Below are 24,233 nucleotides of genomic sequence, written 5' to 3'. Positions count from 1 at the left end.
GACTTTGGTCCTTGGAATAGTACCAAGAAGCATTTTGGGTTTTGTCAGCTCTGTAGACATGTTTCATGTCTAGGTTTTGAGATGTTTTGTGTACAATTCTGGACAACTTTGGTATGTACAGTTGGAAGCTACTTTTGAAATTCTTGACATTTTGTTGTGTGTAAATCTTCTGTATCCTGTAAAGCAGGCCTTTGGAATCTTGGTTCTGCTCTCCATGGGATATCTTTGTACCTCCTTATTAAGTTCCAGGGGGATTTTCTACCCTAGGTTAAGTGCCTGCTGCCCCAACCCATACCTGCTGTCTTATTCCATGTTCTGAGCTGCCAGTACAACAGCTGAGCTGCACAGCTTGGGGAGAAGTGTGTGGAGGAAGCAGCCTTGCAGGACGCCGCAGCAGCTGTTGCAGGGGGGCAAGGCCATCAGATTTTCACATGGAGCAGGCAGGGTGATGTTGGTCTTTGGGGGCAGCTGTGCCAAAAAGAGGGTAGTGCCAGTGTCAGATACTAGCCCAGGTAGCTCTGCTCCATGGGGATGGATTTTTTGGCGTCTCCCCCCCCCCCCCCCCATATTCTCTGTCCAGACAGTGGAGGGGGGGAGAAGAGGAAGGGAGGATGTGGGAGGATCTAGTTCTTACCCCCCTCCCCTGAAGGAGGGGGGTTGCTAGTGACTTCAGTGGCCTGGGACAGCCTAGAGGAACTTCCAGCCGCCCCTGCCCAGGCTGCCAGGGAGTGGAAGCCCCCGCTGGCCTGACGTCCCTGGTGCTCCGCCGCGGGGGCGCTGCAGCCCGGACCCCCCCCTCCCCTGCGGGAGGCGCCGGCCGGCCGCAGCCTTTGGGGGCGCCGTGTCCCTCTCGCAGCCTTGGCGGGCGGGCGCGATGCGGCGGCCGGGTGGGAGGGAGAGGAAACCCACCCCCCTCGCCAGGCAGCCTCCTTTGTGAGGGCTCGGCCGTGACGCGCCGCCCTGCCCGAGCCGGAGCCGCGCCGGGGAGCGGCAGGCAGCGCTGGAGCCGATGGAGCTGCCGGAGGGTGAGTCGGGGCCGGGCCGGCCGGGGAGTTGTCCCGGGAGAAGTTTCCCAGCCGGCTCCGTTCCCGCCCGGGAGCGGACTCGGCACTGGGGGGACGCGGGCAGCGTCCGGGCTCGGCGAGCGCCCAGCTGGGGAAGTCGGGACCGAGCGCGGCTGCTCGCCCGAGCCCCTCCGGGCCCGTCGGACTGAGGCCTGGGAGGCAAAGGGGGCAGCCCCCTTCGGAACACGGACCAGGCGGCGGGGGAGCTGCGCCGTGCTTGGCTCGGCGTGCCCGGGAGCGAGATTTACTGAGCTCCGCTCTCCCCCCGGCGCCTCCGCAGCCCCATTCATTGACTCTGCCTTGGGCTGGAAGGAGACCGGGGCAGGGAGAGACCAACCCTTGTGGCCTGCCCGGAAACAGGCAGCTAGCGCCAGCCCCGTCAGGCGTCCTAACTCGGACTAGTTACTTCTTAACCAGGGCTCCTCGGCACCAGCCGACCCCTGGTCTCGGCGGAGCCCTGCCAACTCCGTTGCGTGGTCTCGGCACGTTTGGCAGCCCGGCCCAGCTGCTGTGTTCAATTATTGTGCAGGCAGCTCTGCATGCGGCTTGCACCTTTGGCTCCAGAGAATCCTAGGAGTGCTTGGGGCCTCCGGGCAGGAGCCAGCTCTGAAGAGACTGGCCCTGCCGAGACCTTCTCCTGGTTTTGGGGGAAGTCAGCGGGGCGACAGTTGTGTCTGAGCAGACAAAGGCCTTATCAGACTCCTTATCGGAGGTTCAAGTTCAGCACTTAAGTCTGGGCTGATAAGTTTTGCCTTTGTGAGCTCGCTTGGCAGTTTGTAACATTCATTTGCACAAAGGCGAGAGAGCAGCTCCCTTTCAAAAGGCCCACACCATTAACTCCAAGTACACGTTTAATGCTGTGGTCTTGCATCCCTGTTAGGGTGAAATGACAAGAGGATGAATTACAGATGGAGCATCGGCCTTTAGTCTTTACAAGCTTGACTCACCTTGTGTGGCAGCTATCAGAATCTAGCCCTTGATGTTCTATAGTATCGACTGAGAGATTAGTCATGTCTGTAAATACAGTACTGAGCTGTGTAAATATATTTTTAGATCCTTCGAAAACCACATAAAGCCTATCTAGTTAAACGCTTATTTTGGAATGGCTATTTATTTCCTCAGCACAGTTACGACCTACCAAGAAAATCCACATTTAGGCACTTTTGAAAAGCGTTGCTCTTTTTTTTCTATTTTTTTTTGAAATACCTATTGGAGCTGTTACTGCTTAACATAAACCACTTTCAGTCTGCAAATTGAAAACCTCTGGGCCATTATGGTCTATTGCAGCTAGCTGACTGCCTTTTGAAAACCATACATTCTCATACAAAAAAAAAAAAACCAACACACAAACCAAAAAAATCCCTTATGAGATTCATGTTTAGAAAATTGGCTGCATACATTGTAGCTGCTTTTTAAACCTCAATACTTAAGTCACATTTTCCATTTGAAAACTGAGTAGTTAAACTGTGTTAAAGAGACACACTCTATTCAAAATCCTCCCCAACTTTGAAGATTTGTGAAAGCAGACTTTTTTATAGTCTAAAACAATAGAAACATTTGTACAATTAAAAACATTTCAATTAAAGCATTTACTTTTTTCAGACATTCCCAGTAGCATCTGAAACCCAAACACTGCAGTACAAATGCATTGGAAAGTCACTATAAACAAAAGCAATAGTGACCCTATTGACTTTCTCTGTCCAAACGGAGAAATGCAAAATGTAAATGGAACATAGTGACAACATATTGGAAGTTAAAAATATTCTGTCAACATAAAAAATCAGTACTAACATCAACACAAACCACTCTTTCACCTTAATTAATTTTGAGTGTTATGAATAACATAGGTAATGATGTATTCTGAACATACCTCAAATTAGCACAACTGCTTTTATAAATTGCCACTCAAAGTAAAGTGGGGCAAATTCATTCTTGGTGTAACTCTGTTAAGTTTTTTCACCTATGTTACTTAATCTTTAGATTAATAAAGGTGGAAAAAAGCATGTTACAAATTGGACTGAATTAAATGGAGTGCCACTAGCAATGGTGTCATGGATTCAGAGCAGGGATGTAATAGCATAACCATTTAAATGGTTAACTGGTAAGCATGACGGTTACATGGCCACTCCTGGCCCCGCTTCCCAGGAGTGAGCTAACTGCCGCCCTGCACTGCAAGCAGGAGTCTGTGCATGCTGGGAGATGGCTTAAAAGCTGTCTCCTGGTGTACATCTGCTCCTAGGGAGCCGGGTGCTGTCCTGCGCTGCAGACTACAGTATAAAGCTTATACTGGCTCCCTGGGAGTGGGACAGGCAGCTGGGAGCCAGCTCTTGGTTCATACTGGCTGATGGCCCCACTCCTCGGAGCCAGCTGTGCTGAGGGCTCTGCGGTATTCTACGACACAGGCCACAACATGCAACTGAGTTACGGCTAAGATTTTCAGCTGTTACATGGTGAACTAACTAACTGCTTTTTAGCATCCCTAATTCAGAGTTTTCATTTTATACATTCAAAGTCCCAAGGACTCTCCTTCCTGGGAGGAGATGCAGGTTTAGTCAGCATGGGAGCATTTGCAAGGTAAGCAGGCCGGCAAAGCTCCTCTTCTGCTTTAGACACTGGAGCCCTGACTCAGCCAGGTACTTACGCATTTGCTTAAAATCAGGCTCCAGTATTTAAACAGTTCTGTCATCTCACACATTTTATTATGAGTTATTTGGTTTTTTCCTTAAATCCCCAATTTCTAGAGCCAGGTATTTACCAGAGAATCTCACTCTTTTTAATGGAATTTACATTTCTAGCTCTTATAGTTGCAGAGAAGTTATAGAAAGGCTCAGCAATTCATTATTTTAAACATTTCTGAATTTTTAAAACCACCTCATAACTGCTAGGGACCTGACTCGTTATTTCTTAATGCTTGGGTTGGCAATACCAGGATTTGTCCCATTTGACTTCCATTCAGCTGTTCATATTTGAAATCAGGCACATACTTAAGCATATTGCTCAAACTGGGTCTGGGACACTCTGCTTCCTGAGGCCTCTCCTTTTGTCTCTCTGAACATGCAGGCAGGAGTCCATTGGCTTTCTTCCCTACGCCATAGCTCGAAGGCCCCTGCTTGAGTAGGCACACATTGGAACAGCCGCGGCAAGGGAATGCTCTTTCAGAAACTTGAAGCCGTTGGGGAATTTCCGTGCTTGTTGCGGATCTGCTAACTGAATTGACTATTTGCACAGAGCAATGTTTCCCATTGACGTGCAGAATACATTTTGTTATGTGGACTCAGGCATGTGCAGATGTGTATCACCAGTAGAAACACATGCTGTTATCTGAGGGTGCTGTGGTGGCTCTGCTAATGAGCTGAGGGGTATTTTACTCTTCCCTGGGTGGCCCTCCGTGCACTCAGCTGACAGGGAACAGTGGCAAGGAGACCAGAGTTTTGGTGTTGATTAGGGCTTGAGATGCCTCAGAAATGCATCGAGACAGCAGGCATTTAAATAAAAGAATGGTGGTAATAAAACAGGACAACAAGGGTTAATGTGAAATACAAACATCTGAGTGATCAGGGTGGAAGGAGGACAGGTTGGGGAAGCAGGGCTGCCTGTGCCACTTGGACAGAGGGAGAAATGGCACTGGAAATCAAAATCCACAATAAGAATTTCATTGTCATTATCAATCTGGGTGTATGTTGTTGGTCTTGTTTATTTGCATTGTAAGCTCTTCAGGGCAGGCACTGGGGCTAGGATTTTCAAAGGACCCTAAGGTATTTAGAATCCTAATTCCCATTGAATTTCAATAGGATTTGAGCACCATACTCTTTAATCCCTTCCATTGTGTTTATATAGTGTCCAGAACAATGGGCACTATACAGGCTTTCTTGTTCCTGACTGACGCCTCTGGTGCTACTGGCCAAATCCATCTTTAATAAAAATAGTACGTGTACTTTTTTATTAAAAGTGTTTGCAGCTTACACGTGTATTTTTACGTTTATAAATTGGCAGGAAAGCTTTCTCTGGGGCAGAGACTTTCTATGTCAAGTTTGCACTTGGAATGTGTTTTTTATAGCCCATTTACAAACTCCTAAGATAAAGTTTTATAATAGCACTATTAACAGACCCTATGCAATAGGGATGCAAATGTTGCCACTCTAATTTGTCTGCCACTGTGGCTTGATCTGAGTTAGTCCATTTGAGGATTAAAAGGACAGGGGAATGTAAATGTCAAAATGCGAACACTAATGTTCTGTTTCTCATCTGACCATACATTTTATCCTACTGAAGCAACTTTAAGATGAATTTAGTCTTCCAGCCTAGTTTATAAATGACCCTTAAACTATTATTCATGATTCACCATATACTGAAAATTCAGTAAAAACATCTGAAGCTATTTGCAATAGCCTGTCATCAAAAACTGAATCTTAATAGTGGTTTCTAGTGTGAAAAATAAGCAGGTTTTAAGATGCTTAAAATAGATGGACTCTTGAACAAAGAGTGAGTTACATATATGTCACGTGTAAGACAGTGTTATGTCTGCAGTAAATGCTCTCTATATATGGTATGACCAAGATAGAACAGATATTATGTTCCGACAAAATGTTTGTTTAAAAAAGGAGTTGTTACAGTTCTTTTTAAAGTGTTAACATTTATTCAGTGCTCAGTGTATTTGCAGTTGGCAGGACTGTGTTCCCGCTAAAAGAACATTACTTTTTTATGGAGTGGACTAAACTGGTTGAGAAAAAGCGGTAGTAACTATTGCTGCATTTTCTTTTTGAAAAACTGTAAGAAGCTTGAAACTCTTGGTTCATTTAACTTTCTCTTTTTTGTTTGCAACTATTGCAAAGCAATTAACAATGACACACTTTCAAAAGGTTTTCATTTTTCAGATAATCTGAAATCATAATAGTGTTGCAAAGCCAAAAATTCGGGAGTGTTGTCTATTTTACAGATATAGAAACTGAGACATAAATGTTCAAGATACTTTTCCTTAGGTTAGATGAAGAGTCAGCATTAAGAGTTGTGTTGAGATCTCTTAGCTTCCAATATACTGTGCTTTCCACTAGGGATGTTAAAATGTGTCTAATCAAGTAAAAGTGTAACGTCTGCTAAAATTTTCAGTTACACGGTTACATGCAGGAGGGGAGGCAGCTTCCCTAAAAGCTGGCTCTCCACATGCACTGGCTCCTGCCTGCCTCCTCTCCTACTCCCCTCCCTCCCCCCCACCCGCGTGCTGCTGCCTCTGATACTTTGGTAGCAGCACAGCCGGGGAGAGAGACAGGTGGCTCCCCTGGAGCTGGTGTGTGCCAGGAGCTGGATTTTACATTGGCTCCCTGCACATATCAGCCCACACTCAACAGTGAACTATGTGTACACGGTTACATTTTCACATCCCTGCTATCCACTAGCCTGCATCTTTTCTGTTATTGCTAATAGTTAGCACATTTGGTGACTATCACTTTTCATGATAAGTATCAGTGGTTGGTGAGGATCCTGAGCCCCATTTTCAAGAGGCACAATGATGGTAAGTGACTCACCCAGTTTTTACACATTCAGTCCATGGCAAAGCTGGCAGTAGATTGAGAGATTCAGTATAACTAGAATTGTAATTTGTACTGTAGTGTCCCAAAACCTTCTGAGTATTTGTTTAAAACAAAAACAAACAAACAAACAAACAAACAAAAACACCCTTTTCATCTAATGGACCATCTCTGTATCCAAACTCATTATGAGCAAGTTCCTCTTACGCTGCGTCCTACTTTAAAGGACTAGAAAACTGGCTAGTAGGGAGGGTACAGAAATGTGACTACCTGGTGCACCTGTCTGCGGCATTAAGTGGAGTCAAAGTCTCCTTTTATTTCTCCTTGATTGTGCATGATTAGGGGATGAAGACCAGTGTAAACAAATACTTAAATTGAATGGAAGACTTGTGTTTCTGCAAACACTCCTTAACTGTACACACTACTCTGACTCTACTAAGTACAGTATTGTGAGATCTCCATGATGGTTGTTAATGACATAGTTTCCCAATAATAGCACTATAAAGTGCATTGCTGGTGTGGCCTCAGTCCACTAGTGCTTCAAATTACCTTTCTTCTGCCTCTTTATTTTGACATCACTGACTTCTGCTGCTGTTTGGTCCTTTTGTAAGTAAAAAACATACTTCAATGGAAGTTATCCATGCTATCCACCTTCATGCAGTCTCTTCATTTTCTGTCCACACCTAGACTCTGACCCTGCTGTGAAAGAAATTCGTGGCAAAACTCCCAATGACTTAATGGAGCGGGAAGGGGTACTTAATGTGTGTCCTTCCACTCACCTGTGTTTGCTGTGCACCTCTCTTCTTTTTCATAAGTGGCTTTTCATTGTCATTTAGTATCAAGGGAGATTTAATCTCATTTGGTCTGTGTTCACCCGGAGAGTGAAAAAGCAATCTAGAATTCAGCAACAGGGATGAAGTAGTGACTCAGCTATCTGTAATTAAACAGCGTGTAAGTACAGTATGAATTTAGTATCTATCTGACAACACAAGGCTTTCTGCTATGGTTTTTGCTTTTTGTTACAAGCTGCCAGCCAGATTTCCATTTAGAGGTGGTAAGAAAATTGCAGGCTATGATGGTTTTGATGTGGAAACTGCAATTTTCAGCACTCACCAGAACTTATTATAGTTGACGCAGACTGGAGTGGTTTCATGACCCCATCCCTCATGTTGTTAAGACACTCACTCAGTTTTGTCCTGGACTGCTCCCTGTCATAACTCAGTGGGGGCACTGACGGAAATGCAGGAGGAGGAGGTGAACACTGCGGGGGACCTGTGCAGATCATGTCTAGGCTCCCCTGGGATACTTGTCCCACTCGCTACCTGCACTCAGCCTTGCTGGCACTGGCCTCACACTTTTCTGCCTTTGCCAGGTGGGGTAGGCTGGACTCATTGACAAAAGAAGCTTTTCCTTAACCACAAGGACTTGGTCATGTGCCACTGCCTGCCCAAACCAAGGGATGGGCATGGGGAAGCCCAGGTGAGCGGGACAGGGTGAAGGCTGGGGCTTGTCTCTCTCAGGGCACAAAGCTGGGATGGGGAAACCCAGTGGTGCCAGTCTCCTACAGGACCGCTACGGTCTATGAGCTAAGGCCAGCTCTAGGTTATAGAGATTCTCTTCCCCCCTCCCTCCCCCCAAGTACTGGATGAGTGGGAGCAGAAGGTCTATGCTGCCAGCTTGACAGCTAAGAAATTAGAAAACAAAAGGTTTAAATTCTGCATCTCTGGAGCCGCCCACACACTTGCAATCCCCACACCGCCGTCCAGGAGGCTCCCATGCTCTGTAACTCCACCATACCTCTACCTTGACATCACCGCTTCATGCACCTGCCCATCTTGATGGAGGGTGGCTGGGCCACACTTGAGTAGCATTGCAGACCTGTATGCCAGATGACAATGCCACTCTTTCAAGTGAGGGGGAAGATGGTTTGTCGTGATACTTGAACTGACTGCACCAGAACTGGAATTTCAACAAATTGTCGGTACAACTTGTGACAAAAATCCCAACTTTATTACAACCATATTCATTTACACTAAGCCCCCCTTTACACCATTCTGGCAGTGTAAAGGGGCCTGAAAGGGGTTACTTATAAGGTCATCTACCCCTCCTTTAAAGTCTTGTCCACTGCCAGAGCTGTGCTGAGGCTATAATGAAATCCCCGAATCAGTGGTTGTGAAAAGCTTAACAGCTGTGACTCATTGGGGTCTATTCTGTGGTAGCCTTATTAGGCTGTAATAGCATGAGGAAGATAGTTGTCAGTGTTTAGGAAAACTAGTGTCAAACATTGGTTCCCTCTTCCGCAAGCAGTAGAGAGATTTTAGAGAGTAGGGTGTTCTTAATAGGGAAGAATTGGAACTATGTTATAAAAAACTTAAAAGACTTCTACAGTATGCTTTAAAGTGGTAGGAGCATCAGTTGCTGTTTTGAAGCAAGCTCTTTATTGAATAAGAAGCTGGCATCCACCAGTGAATGGAATAATGTACAATTCATACTCTTCAAATTGGCTACTAGTAGGCAAAGGCATTCCTTTAATGACAGTATCTTTAAGGAGTTAACAGATGGGCTGGGAACAGATTACAGGAAACTCTATTGTAAGAGACAAGGAACTATTAAACATCTTAGGGCATCATGAACATGAATATGAATAATCAGATTCTATATAAGTCAAGACATATTTCATTTTCTCTTTTTAAATAATTAAGTTCAGGGATTCCTTCACAGATTGCTTTGATGCATCCTCTTAGAAATCTCTTGGATGGATGAATATTTAGTTTTCAGAGTTGTTTCATGTATAACTGCTGAATGAATGTAACATTTATAGAGCACTTGCATTTTTCCTCTCTCTTGTCACTTGATAAAAAGTCCATAGCTGAACTGATGTGCAGTGCCATCACAGAAGAATAATCACTTCTGCCACTACCATTTTATGATAGACAGTACATGTAAGCTGGTTTATGGAGCAGGTGAAAAATCTACTGATTTCAGAGGCTGAGACCTAAAGAATTCACTCTCAATCATAAATCTAACCTGCATCCTGGAGACAAAAGTTTTTAGGAACAGTGTGCCTTTACAAGTCCTATTGAAACCAACCCCAACATTTTTGAAGGCCGCTAAACTCTGTGTTGAGGGCCTACCTGATTTTCAAAAGTGCTGTGCACACAGCAGCTCCCACTGGGTGCTCAAGTTTTTGAAAATCGGGCAGGTACCTAAGTATGAATGTTAGGCCAGTGGGAGCTGCTGATATTTGTAACTTCCAAAAACTTAAGCATTTGGCCTAGTGGCCAAGTGCTCGAGCAGGTTTCTAAATATGGAAGTATAAACTTGATTTCAGGCTCCTAATTTTGAAAATCTAGGCCTTCCTTTTTCTTATGCTTGCAGGGCGTGAGCACAAATGCTTTCTTGGTAACTTAACCCTGAACAAATATTTACATTCGTCAGGTTATGGTGATTCCAACAAGGATTTGAAGCGTTGAGGCTAAAAGGGGGATGGACTTCATTAGTTGCTGGCAGTCCAGTTCCATCACACGTGTACAAAATGTGCTGCGGCATTCTCACAGAAGGAAATTCCTATAGAAGTTTCCATATATGAATGTGGTACCTCTAGGCTACGTCTACACGGGCAGTGGAACTACAAAACTTTTGTCTTGTAGTATTAAAGTGACATCCCCACTCTCCCTGAAAGACAAAGTTTTGCCCAAGACCAGCACTGGTGTGAATGGCACTTTGTTAGCACGTTCTCCCGCTGACAAAGCTACCGCTACTCATTGGGATGGAAGTTTTCTGTCAGCAAAAGAGCCAACAAACAATGGCTACGCTGCATGACTTTTAGCAACCTGTCTGTGGTGCCGCACACCAGTCTTCCTGGCTCCCGGCCTTCTCTCTCCCCCCTGCATCAGGCTGGGCTCCCTGCAAACCTGCCACAATGCACAAGGACTCTCTGATCCTGGAACAGGACCATGGATGTTGCTGGACCAGAGAGTCTCAGTTTATAGAGGTACAATGTGTATCATCAAAAGGAGGAGAAAGATAAATGAGAAGAGAGAAACGTTTTGAAAAAAGAAGGTTTTAGATGAAAGGTGAACCAATAAATGTGAAACATTTTTAAAAGAATTAACAATTCTAGAACACAGGGGTAGCCGTGTTAGTCTGTAACTAAAAAAAACTTAAAAAACAATGAATGGTCCTGCAACACCTTAGAGAATAACAAAAAAAATATAGATAGTATCGTGAGGTTTCTTGGGCCAAATCTGGCCCGCCAAGCCACTAGATCTGGCCCACCAAGACAGCTCTGCAGGCAGGCAGGCTGGTTTGGTTGCTGGCTGGTAAATCTCCTGGCCAGAACCTGCCTCTGGCACCCCACCCCCTCCCTTCCCCAACCCTCTGCCCCCCCCACAACATACCCAAACCCTCTGCCCGTCTCTTGCACCCATACCCCCTCCCAGATCTGGCACCCCATCTCCTGCACCAGATCATAATCCTCTTCTACCCTAGGTCACATCCCAAAATCCTGCACTCCAGTTCCCTGCCCTATGTTACAACTGCCTTCTGCACCCAGCCTCCATCCCAGACCCTGCATCTCCATTAATATCATGGAAGAGTGCAGCCCTTGACCGCTTCCCAAAAATATTGGTATGTCCCCCCCCCCCCACTCCCCTGTTAAAAATTATTGCCCACCCCTGCTCTAAAGTGCTGCCGGACCATTTGTTGATTTTTAACTTTTTTTAAATTATAGAACAAATAATCTGAGCTAAACCATGGACATTGTAAAACACAGGAAAAAAGATACTTTGGACATAGAAAGAAAAATGGAGAACAGGAAGAGAAAAGAGAAATAAATGGAAAAACAATTAAAACAGGCCTTTTTCACTGAAATTCTGCTTTATTATAGCATCTTCAGTGGTGGTTTGGCAGTTTCCTGGGATGCGGGCCAGGGTTCAGATTTGGAAAGAAATGGCTAACTTTGTACCTGGCTTTGGATGTTTAGAATGAACAGCAGCATCCAAGATCCAGAGCCTTTTGGGAAAAGTTAACAGGTTGGAATTCTTTGTTCTTTGAGACTCCTCTGCCGTGGCCAGTTACAGCTGGTCAGAGAACAGTGCATCGAGCAGCACCTTGCCCTGGAGCAGCTTCAGGAGCTCAGCCAAATTGATGATGCCATTGGGCTCAGGCGCCAGGGCACAGCAACCAGGAAAATGACTAATAGAGTCGGATGGAGGACGATATCCTCAGCTGGTGTAAATCAGAATACTTGAATTGGAGCCAACGGATGAAATCCTGGCCCTAGTAAGTCAATTGGAGTTTTGCCATTGACTTCAGTAGGGCCAGGATTTCACGCCATGTGTGTGAGAGTGAAGTCAATGGAGCAGCACTGATTTATAATGTCTGAAGATCTGGCCCACTAAACTGAGACAGGCTGAAAAAAAAAGTATTTGAATTACTGAGCTCCATTATTGTTTGCATTAAAGTAGGGAACATGTTTTCCTAATTAAAAAAGAATTGCATTGGATATTTCCCATTCCCATTCTTCCAGATGTCAGAGAAACCAGAGTTATGGGATAGATTGGTTTGCAGGTAGGAAAAGCTTAGCCTTTCCAGTTTCCTGTTGTAGGCAGGTATGCCACCTTCACGGGGCACTCCCACCTGATTCAAGTAATTGATGACTTGAACTGAGGCTTTCCGAGGAGTAATTAATGGAGCCACTTGCTGAGCCATTCTGTAGCTCTGCATTTCTAATTGCTATTGAAATTCTCTGTCTGTTTCTGAGCAGCAGAAAGGCACAGAGCCAACTGTGGAAAATAAAATGATTCCAAGGGCTGGATGCATCAAAGAAATAAAGGTAGAATTTTTTTATTCTTTTTGTTTCTAACATTAATAAATAAAGGGCATACTCATTCAGCAAATGTCTAGTTGTTTAAACTTGAAGTACTGTTGACTAAACTTTGAAGTACTACAGAAAATAGAAGATCCTGGTCTTTGAAAAATTATATGTATGCTTAACTTTATGCATGTGGGTCATTGCATCGAAATCACCAAGATTACAGAGTTAAGGCCACGTGCAGGTCTTTTCAGGATCAGGACCTTGGCTTTGATTCTTTACCACAGGAGGCCTATGTCTGCATGAGAAGTAGCAAGACCAGTTTAGAATCCAGGAGTTTCCTACCTGGCAAGTACATGCAATATCACAAAGGTTCACCAACTGAACAGCAGATGGATAGTAACAATATACAGAAAAATCCACACTCCCTGGTGTCTGCTGTTGCTTGAATCAGCAAGCTCCAGCTTTTGCAGTTGGATAGTAATGATGAGTGAGCGGCCAAAGCAGCTGCTTTCGCAGTGTTGCAGAGCATGGAGAGTACCTACCACAAGATATTTCTTCTGCATTTGTAAGCAGAATCCACTTAGGTTATAATGGGGTAGCACTTGCACAAGCTAAATATTTTTAATACTGATTTTTATTTTTTCTTCTATACATCCAATTAAAGGTACCAAAGAACTAGTGCATATGAGTTTGCAAGTATCATGGACACTCTCATACTGGTGATAGGTAGAGACGTTAAAAATTGTTTAATAGCGTAACCTATAAAGCTTAGCTTTCTACTGCTGAGCCCTCAGTGAAGCCTCCACAGGAGTGGAGTTGCCAGCCCAGCTCCTGAGGAGGAGGCTGAGTGTAACTGACACCAATAACTCATAAGCATCTGCTTTATTGGTTAAACAGTTAGTTGTTTACACCTTAACATCCCTAGTGATAGGTCTGTTCTAGTGTCTTGTTTCTGACAGTGGCCAATGCCAACTACTTCAGAGGAAGGTTCAGGAAATAGGGTTAGGCAGTTATGGGACAAATTCATGGAAATTTCTTACTAACTCACATTCTAGATTGGCTTATATCAGGGGTCTCAAACTTAGGTTACTTTCGGTTAGGGCCAGTGTCAGTCCTCTAATCCTCTTAGTGAGTCAACAGGCACCCCCTCTGGCAGGGCTTTGGTGGTCGGAGCAGGGATCTCTTTTCATTCCCTCCCCCCCCCCCCCCACGCATCTCCTGGCCCTGCCTGCCAACCTGTGTCTCCCTCAGCCCTGCCTGATATCCCTGGACGATTTAATTTCCCTTCCGCGGGAGTACTCGGTGCCATCACTGGTAGCAGAGTGGGACTGGAGCAGCTTCTGGGTTGCTAGGTTTGCACCATTGCTGGCTCATTCTTTTGGCCTGGGGAGAAGTGTGTGCAGAGCCATCCCGTCCACAGGATGGTTTGGCGTGGCTGCCCAATCCGTCCTATGGATAGGGTAGTGCCCTATACTCAAGTTAGGGCTCTGGGTGGCCTGGGGACAGCAGCAGGGCTTTCTCCCTCACCTGCCACACACACTCACCACGGTAGCGGGAGCCTTGGAGAAGTAGAGCTACTCAGCAATCTGCTCTGCTCCCCTGCCATTTTCCCAGGCAGCTGAGGCTGGGAGATGCAGCAGAGCAGATGCTGCTGCATTGCTCCATTTCCCTGCAGCTCCCGCTACTGTGGTGAGTACGAGGGGGCATGACCTCAGCTGGTACCCCCGCTGGGTGCCCTGTAATTCCTGTGGCTACGTCTTTCCGGGGAGCGTGCTTGAGGGAAGAGGTGCGATGCAGCAGGGGGAGGATGGAGCAAGGGCAGGAAGAGGCGTAGGGTGGGAGCTGAGCCGGGGCTGGATTTTGAGGAAGGGTACAGATACCCCCCACCCCGGGGCCACAGGGATTTGCATACCGGGGGCTCGTCTACACTGGCCCCTTTTCCGGAAGGGGCATGTTAATTTCAGCGATCGTAGTAGGGAAATCCGCGGGGGATTTAAATATCCCCCGCGGCATTTAAATAAAAATGTCCGCCGCTTTTTTCCGGCTTTTAGAAAAGCCGGAAAAGAGCGTCTACACTGGCCCCGATCCTCCGGAAAAAGCACCCTTTTCCGGAGGCTCTTATTCCTACTTCAAAGGAAAAAGCGCCCTTTTCCGGAGGCTCTTATTCCTACTTCAAAGTAGGAATAAGAGCCTCCGGAAAAGGACGCTTTTTCCGGAGGATCGGGGCCAGTGTAGACGCTCTTTTCCGGCTTTTCTAAAAGCCGGAAAAAAGCGGCGGACATTTTTATTTAAATGCCGCGGGGGATATTTAAATCCCCCGCGGATTTCCCTACTACGATCGCTGAAATTAACATGCCCCTTCCGGAAAAGGGGCCAGTGTAGACGTAGCACAGCAGCCATGGAACTGCTTGCGCTGCAGATGGCCCACGGGCTGTAAGTTTGAGACCCCTGGCTTATATCCTGACACATGAGTATTTATGTCCAAAATTCTTATGTTCAAATTCTGGTTTCACTAAAGTCAATTGGAGTTTTATTATTGACTTAGTGAAGCCAGGATTTCCCCCAAAGTTTTAAAAACTTTCCTATTGTAATTCTGGAGATTCCTGTCATCCATATAAACGTCCAGTCCTGCAAATTTCTTAACCTCAGTAATATCTTTTGGCAATTACTTCCCCAGCTAAATGTGTGCTGTGTGTGAGAGTTTGGAAAAGGGGGTGAGGAACGGTAAAAGAAATCCTTCTTTCCTTGTTACAGTCCTGCTGATTTAGCTGCGTAAAAACGAATAGATTAAAGATCACTATTTCAGTTCTTTGGGCACACTAAAATTTGATCTCTTGGTTTTGACATTGAACTTGTGCCCTCCGGCCTTCCTACAGCTTTGCAGAATTCTCGCATGTTGAACTTGAGTTCATTAAGGGAAACCCACAGACAGATTGCTTCTGACTGTATTATAGGGGGCATTGTTAGTGACTTTTTTTCTCTACATGGTTTGTGACATGCTGAATAATCCTATCCAGGCTCATTTCTCAAACACCTGTTGAATTATAACCTGTTTTATTGGCATCCAAAAGGGCCTTTGAGAGTACCGTTTACTTCTCTGCCAATCAATGGATTTGTGATACATTTCAAGATAGTAATTTATTCTTTTGTGTACAGCAGTGTTGTAAGTTTGTCTAGAATTCTGTGTTTTCTCACTTTAGCCCTGATTCTGTGAACCCGCATATCCTTAACTTTCAAGGGAATGGTACTACTTGCATGCTTAAAGGGAAGCAAATGTTTGCAGGACCTGGGCCTTAACTAACAGCTGCTATTAGCTAAATTGGCAGGATATGGAGGTGACTTTGCTCAGGACGATGGACAACAGCTGTACTTAGGTTTTATTGCTATGAAGAGAAGATATTTCTGTTGGAAGTGCACACAAGGCAGGGGTACAGGTTGAGCCTCCCTGGTCTGACACTCTGGGGACCTGAGTGGTCCCAAACAAGAGAATTTTCTGGATCAGGGGAGGTCAGGTGTCCGGGATCTCCCAGGGCTCCCCTCCTGGCTGCTGTCCTGGGAGAACCCGGAGGCTTGACCTCCTCTGGCTAACCTGCCTAGCTCAGCTCCCTCCTGGGGCTCTGCTCCCTGCCTCAAGCCCTGTGTGGAGTGGCAGCTGCTCCTGGGGTGTTCCCTGACCCCATGTGCATGTGCTGGCAGTTGATCCCTGGCCATGTCCCCTGCGCAGTGGCAGTTGTTCCCAGAGCTATCCACCCCCAGGTCACTGGCCCCCGATTCGCTCTGTTCCCAGCCACTCTCAGCCTCTGGGGTAGGGGCTCTCAGGTCTAGTAACATCCGTGGTCCAGAGAGTCCCGGATGAGAGAGGTTCAACCTGTACTTACATGCTGGGGAGAAAAATGGAGTTCAACACAAAGCCTCCCGTCAACTGCTGGTAACTGAACTAAGGATGTTAAATATTGATTAATTTACTAGTTGAGTAGTTGATGGAATTTCCATCGACTACTCGACTAGTTGATAGGCACTTCTGCATTCCTCCTTTGAGATGTACAAGAGTCCCCAGCGGGGTCTCTTGTGCATTTCAAAGTGGAAGCACCCGCATGGAGCCTGGGGTCAGCGGGGGACTTTGAGTCCCCTGCTGACTCTGGGCTCCATACAGCACTGCTGCTTTGAAATGCCGCACAGACCCAGCTGATTCTGGGCCCTGTGTAGCATTTCCATGGAACCTGGTATCAGCTGGGGACTCCCCGGCTGACTCCAGGCTCCATGCGGCATTTCCGTGGAACCCAGAGTCAGCTGGGGAGTTCCTAGCTGATCCCAGGCTCTGCCTGGCATTTCAAAGCAGCAATGCCGCATGGAACCCAAGATCAGCTGGGGACTCTGGTTTCCACGGAAATGCCTCATGGAGCCCGGGGTCAGCTAGAGAGTCCCCAGCTGACCCTGGGCTCCATGCAGCACTGCCACTTTGAAGCACTGTGGTATGTTTCAAAGGGGCAGCGCTGCACAGATCCCGGGTTTCTGTGCGGTGCTGCCCCTTTGAAATGCTGCCATGGCGTTTCAAAGTGGCAGTGCCACATGGAGCCCATAGCCTCTCTTTTCCCCCCCTTTGCTGTCTCTATCTGATAGAGGGAGCAAGGGGGAGGAGGGGAAGAGACTAGTCCTTAACATCCTTAAATTGAACTCAGGTGTTGGTCGTTAAGAAATTACACTCATTTGCAGCAGCCCACTGGCTGGAGAGGTGACTTTTTTTGTGTCTTAAGAATCTATGAGAAAAGGTATCTTAAGGTGGTACCTGTAATTAGGGAGTAGGATGAAGAAGCCACCCTAAAAATCTGTCTCTTCGTTCACCCATCACATCAAGACTGTGTGTAAACTCTGCTGTTTTTTTCTCCACAACATCTTCTAGATCCAACCTTTTCTCTCTGACCAGATGGTGAAGAGACTTTTCCAGGCATGGATCATCTCTTATCTTGACTATTGAAACTGTTCCCTCTGCGGCCTCTCCAGCATCTATATTACTTCTCTGCCATCCATAGGCAAAGCAGCTGCTAAAATCACTCTCCTAATCTGCAGAATTGACTGTCGTCCTCTTTTTGAATTTCTCTACCATATCAGGTGGGGGACTTCTTGAAGTCCCTCAACTTGGCAGAAGCAGAATTCAAACTCATAGAGTTGAAGGCCAGAAAGGACCAGATCACCTACCACAGGGGTAGGGAACCTATGGCCCGGGGATTGGATGCAGTCCACTGCTTGCCTGGATCCATCGCCTGAGACTCAGTGTTCTTCCCCCCCCCCCCCCCCCCACACACACACTCTGCTAGTGCTCCAGCCCCCCTGCTGTCCTCCCATAGAGCACACAAAAACTACTAGCCAAGGATCTGGTGTGCAAGGGGATTGCGGAGAATGTCTTTCTCCTGCTCAGTTGGGGGCTGCGTCAGTGGGGAGGTTTTTTCTGGCTTCTCATTTGTGTGTGGCCCCCAACCCAAAAAAGATTCCTCACCCCAGACCAATGGTCCATCTAGCCCAGTATCCTGTCTTCCAACAGTGGCCTATGCCAGATACTTCATAAGGAATGAACAGAACAGGTAATCAACAAGTGATCCATCATCCCCTGTATTCCACTCCCGACTTCTGGCTTTTAGCTTTCACATCATCCCTGGCAATGAGTGCTACAGGCTGACTGTACTTTGTGTGAAGAAGTACTCCCTTTTGTTTGTTTGAAATCAGATACCTGTTCATTTAATTGGGCGATTCCTGGTTTCTCCTCATACAGTAGCTAATCATTTTTGTTACTCCGAGGTATCTAGTTCTGAGCTTTCTTTTTTTCAGATGTAGTGACCAGACCTGCACACAGTATTCATGATGTGTCCTGACCTTTGGCATTGCACACGCCACTAAATTGCATCCAGACACATCTCTTACCATTTGCCTTTAGATCATGCTGGTCCACTTCCATCACCCCTCTTCTCATTACGTTGCTTTAACGTGAAATAGCCTTTATGAATGGGTGTACCAGGTCTCTTGTTCAAAACTTCAAATCCTTCCTTAAGACCCATTGTATTATGACACATAGAATGACTAAAGGCTTGTCTTCCTGTACAGCTTTGATGCTCAATTGAAGATATTCGTACACTGACAGGAGAGTGTCTCCCATTGGTGTAGTTAATATCCCTCTCTCCCCTGCCCGGAGAGGCAGCAGTTGTGTTATCAGAAGAAGATGTCTATCCAGGGGGTTAGGTTGGTATAACTACGTGGATTTTTCACACCCCTGAGTGATGGATTACTCCAGTATAGGTCTGTGTGATATACCTGGCCTTACAGTGATATACCTGGCCTTACGCTTGTGTAACCTGTACTAACTTATGCTGTGTCTAGACTACATCCCTCTGTCGATAGAAGGATGTAAATGAAGCACTTTGAAAGTGCAAATGAAGCGGGGATTTAAATATCCCGCACTTCATTTTCATAATCGCGTCATGGCGCTCTTTCGAACAAGCGCCATTGTGAAAGTAAAACTGCAGTCTAGACGTGGTTCTTTCGAAAACGGCAGGCTTTTTCAAAAGATCCTGTAAACCTCGTAAAGGGACGTAATCTAGACATAGCCAGTGAGGCTTCATAGCTTTGTAATGGCTAGATCTCTTTTATAGAGGCTTAGGAATGTCTACTCCCTCTCAGTTAATGGACTTGACCCTGAGGGTCAGGTATTTGAGGCTTAGGCTATGTTTACATTTCAACCCCTATAGCAGTATGGCTGAGGTTCTTACTGCAGCCACTCACTGCAGGTTCTCCTGTCGCTGTAGTTAATCCAGTTCCACAAGTGGGAGTAGCCAGTGATGGAAGAATTTTTCTGTCAGTGATCTAGTGCTATATAGACCTGGGGTTAGTTTGGCTTAACAACATTGCTCAGGTGTGTTAATTTTTTATCCCGAGTGATGCAGCTGGGTTAACTGCAACTTTTTAGTGGAGACCTGGCCTTATGCTTCTGGATCCATAAACCTGAACATGTGCAAGTTGTTTTGTTGAGTAACAACATAATCTTATTGCTGTGGTCACTGTCTTTTCTTCGTGAATCCTTACTTCTGTATTTTGTGTCCTTTTTATTACACTATGTATTAAATCAGACTCAAAGCTCTTTGAGACAGGGTGTAATGGCAATTGGGGGTGTGGCAAAATAACAAAACCAACTATTGCTGTGATTACATAGCACTACTTGCTCATCATGGTTAATAACTTCAGAGGCTTTGTTTCAGAGTCTGCCTTCAGGCAAAAATAATTTTGATTTCATCAACTGATATAGGAACCATAGAATCTAGTCCATTACACATGAACAGATATATTTATTTCTGATCCTGCATAACTAAGTCAACATATATATGTGTATGTTCCTCTTCTCAATATTTTTTAGCAGGTTTTATGTCCCTCTGGGGTCTCGTATTTTAAATTTTTATATACAGGCAGTCCCCGGGTTACGTACAAGATAGGGACTGTAAGTTTGTTCTTAAGTTGAATTTGTATGTAAGTCGGAACTGGTACATATTGTAGGGGAAACTCTAGCCAAACATTTCTCCAGAGCTCAGTTTTATTCTCCCACACCTCACTTCCCTCAGTCCTTTATTCTCAAGCTGAGGTGTCTGCTGAGAAAAGCCGCTCTGTGTCTCCCTCGTCTGCTGGGGAGGGGAGCGCTAGCTTCGCGTCTCCCTGGTCTGCTGGGGGGAAGCAGCTAGTGCGGGGTTGCCTCACCTCGTTTGTAAGTAGGGATCCGATGTAAGTCGGATCCATGTAACCCGGGGACTGCCTGTATGTTTGTATTGTGTTTAAAAAATTTTGTAAGCCACCTCGAATATTTTAATAGAGAGGTGAGGTAAAAATATTTAAACAGATAAATAAAATAAATTACTAGTGATTGAGTTTGTAGTTTACTTTTAAAAGTGCATTAGTAGACTTTGTTTTAAAATTTCAAATTATCCTTCAAATTAAATTTCTCAAACTGAGGATAATGGCTAAGCAAATTATTTACAATGAGATTTTAAAAATAGATTAATTTTGTGAGGCATTAATTTTAGAACAAGTACCTTTTAAAATAGTTTGATTTGAATGTGGAGTGGGATTTTAAGTGACTCGGGCAACAGTCCCATTGGAAGACAGTTCTGAAACTTATTTTTGCAAGGCTTCTGGAAATCCCACCTTCAGTGTGTTCAGTACATTGAGTATTAAAAGATATTGCCTAAAGGAATAACCCTTTCCTTCTGTCTTCCCTGCTGACTACTCTGGTGCCAGATATCAAGGGGAGTCACACTTAAAGAGATTAGCAGAGGACAGAGTGAGATAAACCCTTGTCTTAACAAGCAGGGTAGACAGTACTTTCCATGATGCTCTTAATGTGTCAATCAGAGAATAGGGGAGGAATGTCATTAAGGCTGATATGGTTGGGATTGATAATTTTTGGACTATTTTAATGCCAATATAGTAGACTGAGACTGTCTACTCATATTATGTGCCTATAGTGAAAACACATTTGTTTTACAAATATGTATAAAAAGGGAAATGTTTTAATGGGAACTGTAGCACTGTTTGATACAGGATGGTTTATGTGTCAAACTCAATTTTTTAATCTTGCTTTTGGGTTTGAAATTTATTCTAAGATATCTTAGTTATGCAGTTTTAAATATTAATTGTTTGTGCATCTATAATTTGCTAACTTGTGTAAATGAGAAAAAATTGTTGTTGAAGAGTTTTCTTACAGGTTGAACCCATCTAGTCTAGGGATGTTAGTGTGTATTTGAATAGTCATGTAACCGCATCACATTTTTGCAGTTACACGACTATTTGATCATCTCCAGAGGCAGGACCAGCAGCCAATGTGCTCCCAGCTCCACTCCCAGGGAGCCCCTTGTTATCCTGTGCTGCTGCCTCTTTATCAGAAGCAGCAGCTCAGGATGACAGGCATGAGATGGTCTACAAGGGGAGTCGGTTTAAAAACCAGGTTCCCTTATAGAGCGGCTCCCATCTGCTGCCAGTGCAGTGGGGGGTAGGGTCAGGGAGGCTGCTCCGAGCTCCCTGCGTACAGAGGCTGCTCCGCAGCAGCAGCCCTTGTCCATGGGGGGGGGCCCTACTCTGCGGGGGTGGTGGTGCAGGTGGCACTGGGGAGCCAGTGCTGGGGGAAGCTGGCTTTTCCTGCCTGCTCCCCCACTGCCTTTGGAGGGGAGAACAAGGCGGGGCAGGCAGGTATGTGGAGCCAGCACACATGGAGAGCCGGCTTAAAAGCTGGCTCCCCACATGTATCAGGTCTCGCCTGCTCCTTTCACCCTCTGTGCTGCTGTTTCTTTGTCAGGTGGATACAGTGCTCATGGCGAGCCTGCTTTAAGCCAGTTCCTCACAAGCACTGGCTCCTGCCCCCCCCTTGCTGCCTCTGATACAGAGGCAGCAAGGGGTGGGTAGTGCATGTAGTTGACAGGATTAACCAATAAGCCAAGGCTAATTATCGGTTAATCATATAGTTGTCTACACGTTAACATCCCTAGTCTAGTCTGACACTCTCAGGTCTGGCAATATCCGTGGTCCAGCATGGTTTTAGTTAGCTGGATGTGCACTTATCATGGGGGTGGCTAAGTTTCCCATGGCCCTATAAATATTGTGTACAGCCATCAGGCCTGGCTCTCAGTGTTCTATGCTGTTGTTTGGTTGGAATTTACCCCTGAATGTCTTCCAAGAGCCCATTAAGCAGTGAAAGTGTTGGTGATGCTGCTAGATGATATTGACCTCCCATGGTTCAGCAAATTCTCTGATTTGGCACCGGATAGGTCCCAGGGGTGCTGTACTAGAAAGGTTCAACCTTTAATACATTTTATTTTTATATTAGTAATGTACAGAAAATGGCTGATTTCAGATAAGGATGTTAAATTGTGGCTATCTAACTAATCATGTAGTCCATGCTAGGGATATTAAATTTCAATTAATCAGCTAATCGAGTAGTTGATGGAGTTTCCATCGACTAATTGATTAGTCGATAATGGGGAGCCGTGCCTCAGCCTTTTAAATGTAGTAAGAGCCACCCACAGCTCTTACTGCATTTAAAAGGCAGAAAAGCAGTGGGGAACTGTGATGCTTCAGCATTTGAAATGTAGCAAGAGGAGAAGGTGAGCGGGGGAATCAAGCGGGGCTCTTGCTGCATTTAAAATGCAGAGGTGCAGCGTCCTGGACTAGCGTGAGCTAGGACTGCTCGGTCCTGGCTTGTGTGGAGTCTAGTGGAGTCTAGCAGCCCCTGCTCACAGTGGCCAACTCTGTCCACCATGAACAGGGGCTCCTGCTGGAGCAGCCCCTGCATGCGACCAGTCCATTTTTGTTTGTTGTCTTGTTATTAACCCCATACTTCAAACTGATGCTGTTGAGAACAGTCCCCACCCCCACAGGCTATTAAATACATATCTCAGTCCTACAACTAAATCTGCTAGCACTTTTTACTTTCTGTGTTGTGCATTGCCAAGCACTCAGCCTTGTTTTCACTAGAAACTAACTCGTGTTAAAACGTGGCCTTGTGGAGTCAGGTTAACAGACATGATGTTAAATATGACTTTGCAGTCGAACATTGCCTGTCCCCGTCTAGTCTCACTGCGAATGCAAAATAATGGTTAGCATCATGTTAGTTAACGTTCATCAAAGACCATGCTCTAATTAGGATAACTTAAAAAAAATTGCTGGGGCTTTTGCATGCAGAATAGACTACAAAGCACCATATGTTTAAAACCAGGAGTGCTTAATAGTTAATGATTTTCCTCAACAGCATATCAACCCCCCTGGGAAAAACAGGCTATTACAAGCTGTTTTTCTCTTCTCTTTTCCATTCTTTTTTTACATTATAGGCTTGATATGGACTTCACTGTTAGGTGGCATAATGGGCTTTGGTCAGAAAAAGCAGGAAATGATAAAGAGAAAAACTTTTTTTGTCTGCCTCCACCCCAGTGTTCCACTTGGAAAAAAATATAGATAAGAACTAAGTTTATTTTTTTGAATTCATTCTTTGATTGTGAGGTGGATGGGATTTTATTTCCACAGAAGCGAGTTAATGTGGGTTTGTAGAAAAGACTTCTTTGCACTTCAGCTAACGACACAGTTGGATCTGGAAGGATCACTTTTCAGTGACCATTGCAAGGATTCTCCCCCCTCCCCCAGGTCGGGAACACTCTTGAGGGTGGACTACAACTGTATCAGGTATCAGGTCAACTTGTGGTGTGTGTGTGTGTGTGTGTGTGTGTGTGTGTTTATATATGTGTGTTTCTCTAATGATTAGAAGAACTGAGCCTGTAAAGCTGGGAATAGTGGGAGTGAACATCAAGCAGAAAGAATAGGAAAATTCCTGTTCTTTTGTAGGAGTAAGCTTGCTAATTAGGTTATTCAGTGTTGTAGCATTTTTAAACATTATAGGACTTCTCTGCACTCCATGTTTGTAGTCTTGCAGAGAGCGAAGATGGTAGTAAAGTTTGCTTTGGCCCCTGTAGTGGCTTAGGGATGCTTGAAGTGGTTTCCATAATATATATGGTTTATAGCAGGGGTCAGCAACCTATGGCTCGTGAGCCAAATATGGCTCATTAGGGAGCCAGATATGGCTCTTCTGGAGCCCCAACTCAGCCCCCCTTGTTCCCTCCACAGCAGGGAGCTGGCGCTGGTGCTACAGCCTTACGGCCCCCTGCAAGATTGGAACGCCAGCGCCAGCAGGAATGGGGGGAGAAAGCCCCAAGACTCCTCACTGGATCCGGTGCGCGGGGAACAAGCTCTGCCATTTTTGGCTCTGTGCACTGCCCTTTTCCTTCCCTCAGTGTACAGGGAACAAGCAGC

At 45.5% G+C, this 24,233-nt stretch overlaps 1 protein-coding gene across 1 annotated transcript in view; it reads left to right on the top strand.

Moving 5' to 3' along the window:
• The first annotated feature begins 678 nt into the window (after window positions 1–678).
• FGD3 (FYVE, RhoGEF and PH domain containing 3) overlaps window positions 679–24,233 on the top strand; it is a 206,689-nt gene continuing 183,134 nt past the window's right edge. The window contains exon 1 of the mRNA XM_075938919.2: window positions 679–1,025. Within this exon, the coding sequence (XP_075795034.2) occupies window positions 1,010–1,025 (16 nt within the window). The 5' untranslated portion in view covers window positions 679–1,009. The remainder of the gene's footprint in view (window positions 1,026–24,233) is intronic.

This window comes from Pelodiscus sinensis, chromosome 11, assembly GCF_052426305.1.
Source record: "Pelodiscus sinensis isolate ZL-2025 chromosome 11, ASM5242630v1, whole genome shotgun sequence".
NCBI lineage: Eukaryota > Metazoa > Chordata > Testudines > Trionychidae > Pelodiscus > Pelodiscus sinensis.
The sequence above is the reverse complement of the archived record's forward strand: the minus strand, read 5'-3'. Positions and strand labels throughout refer to the sequence as shown.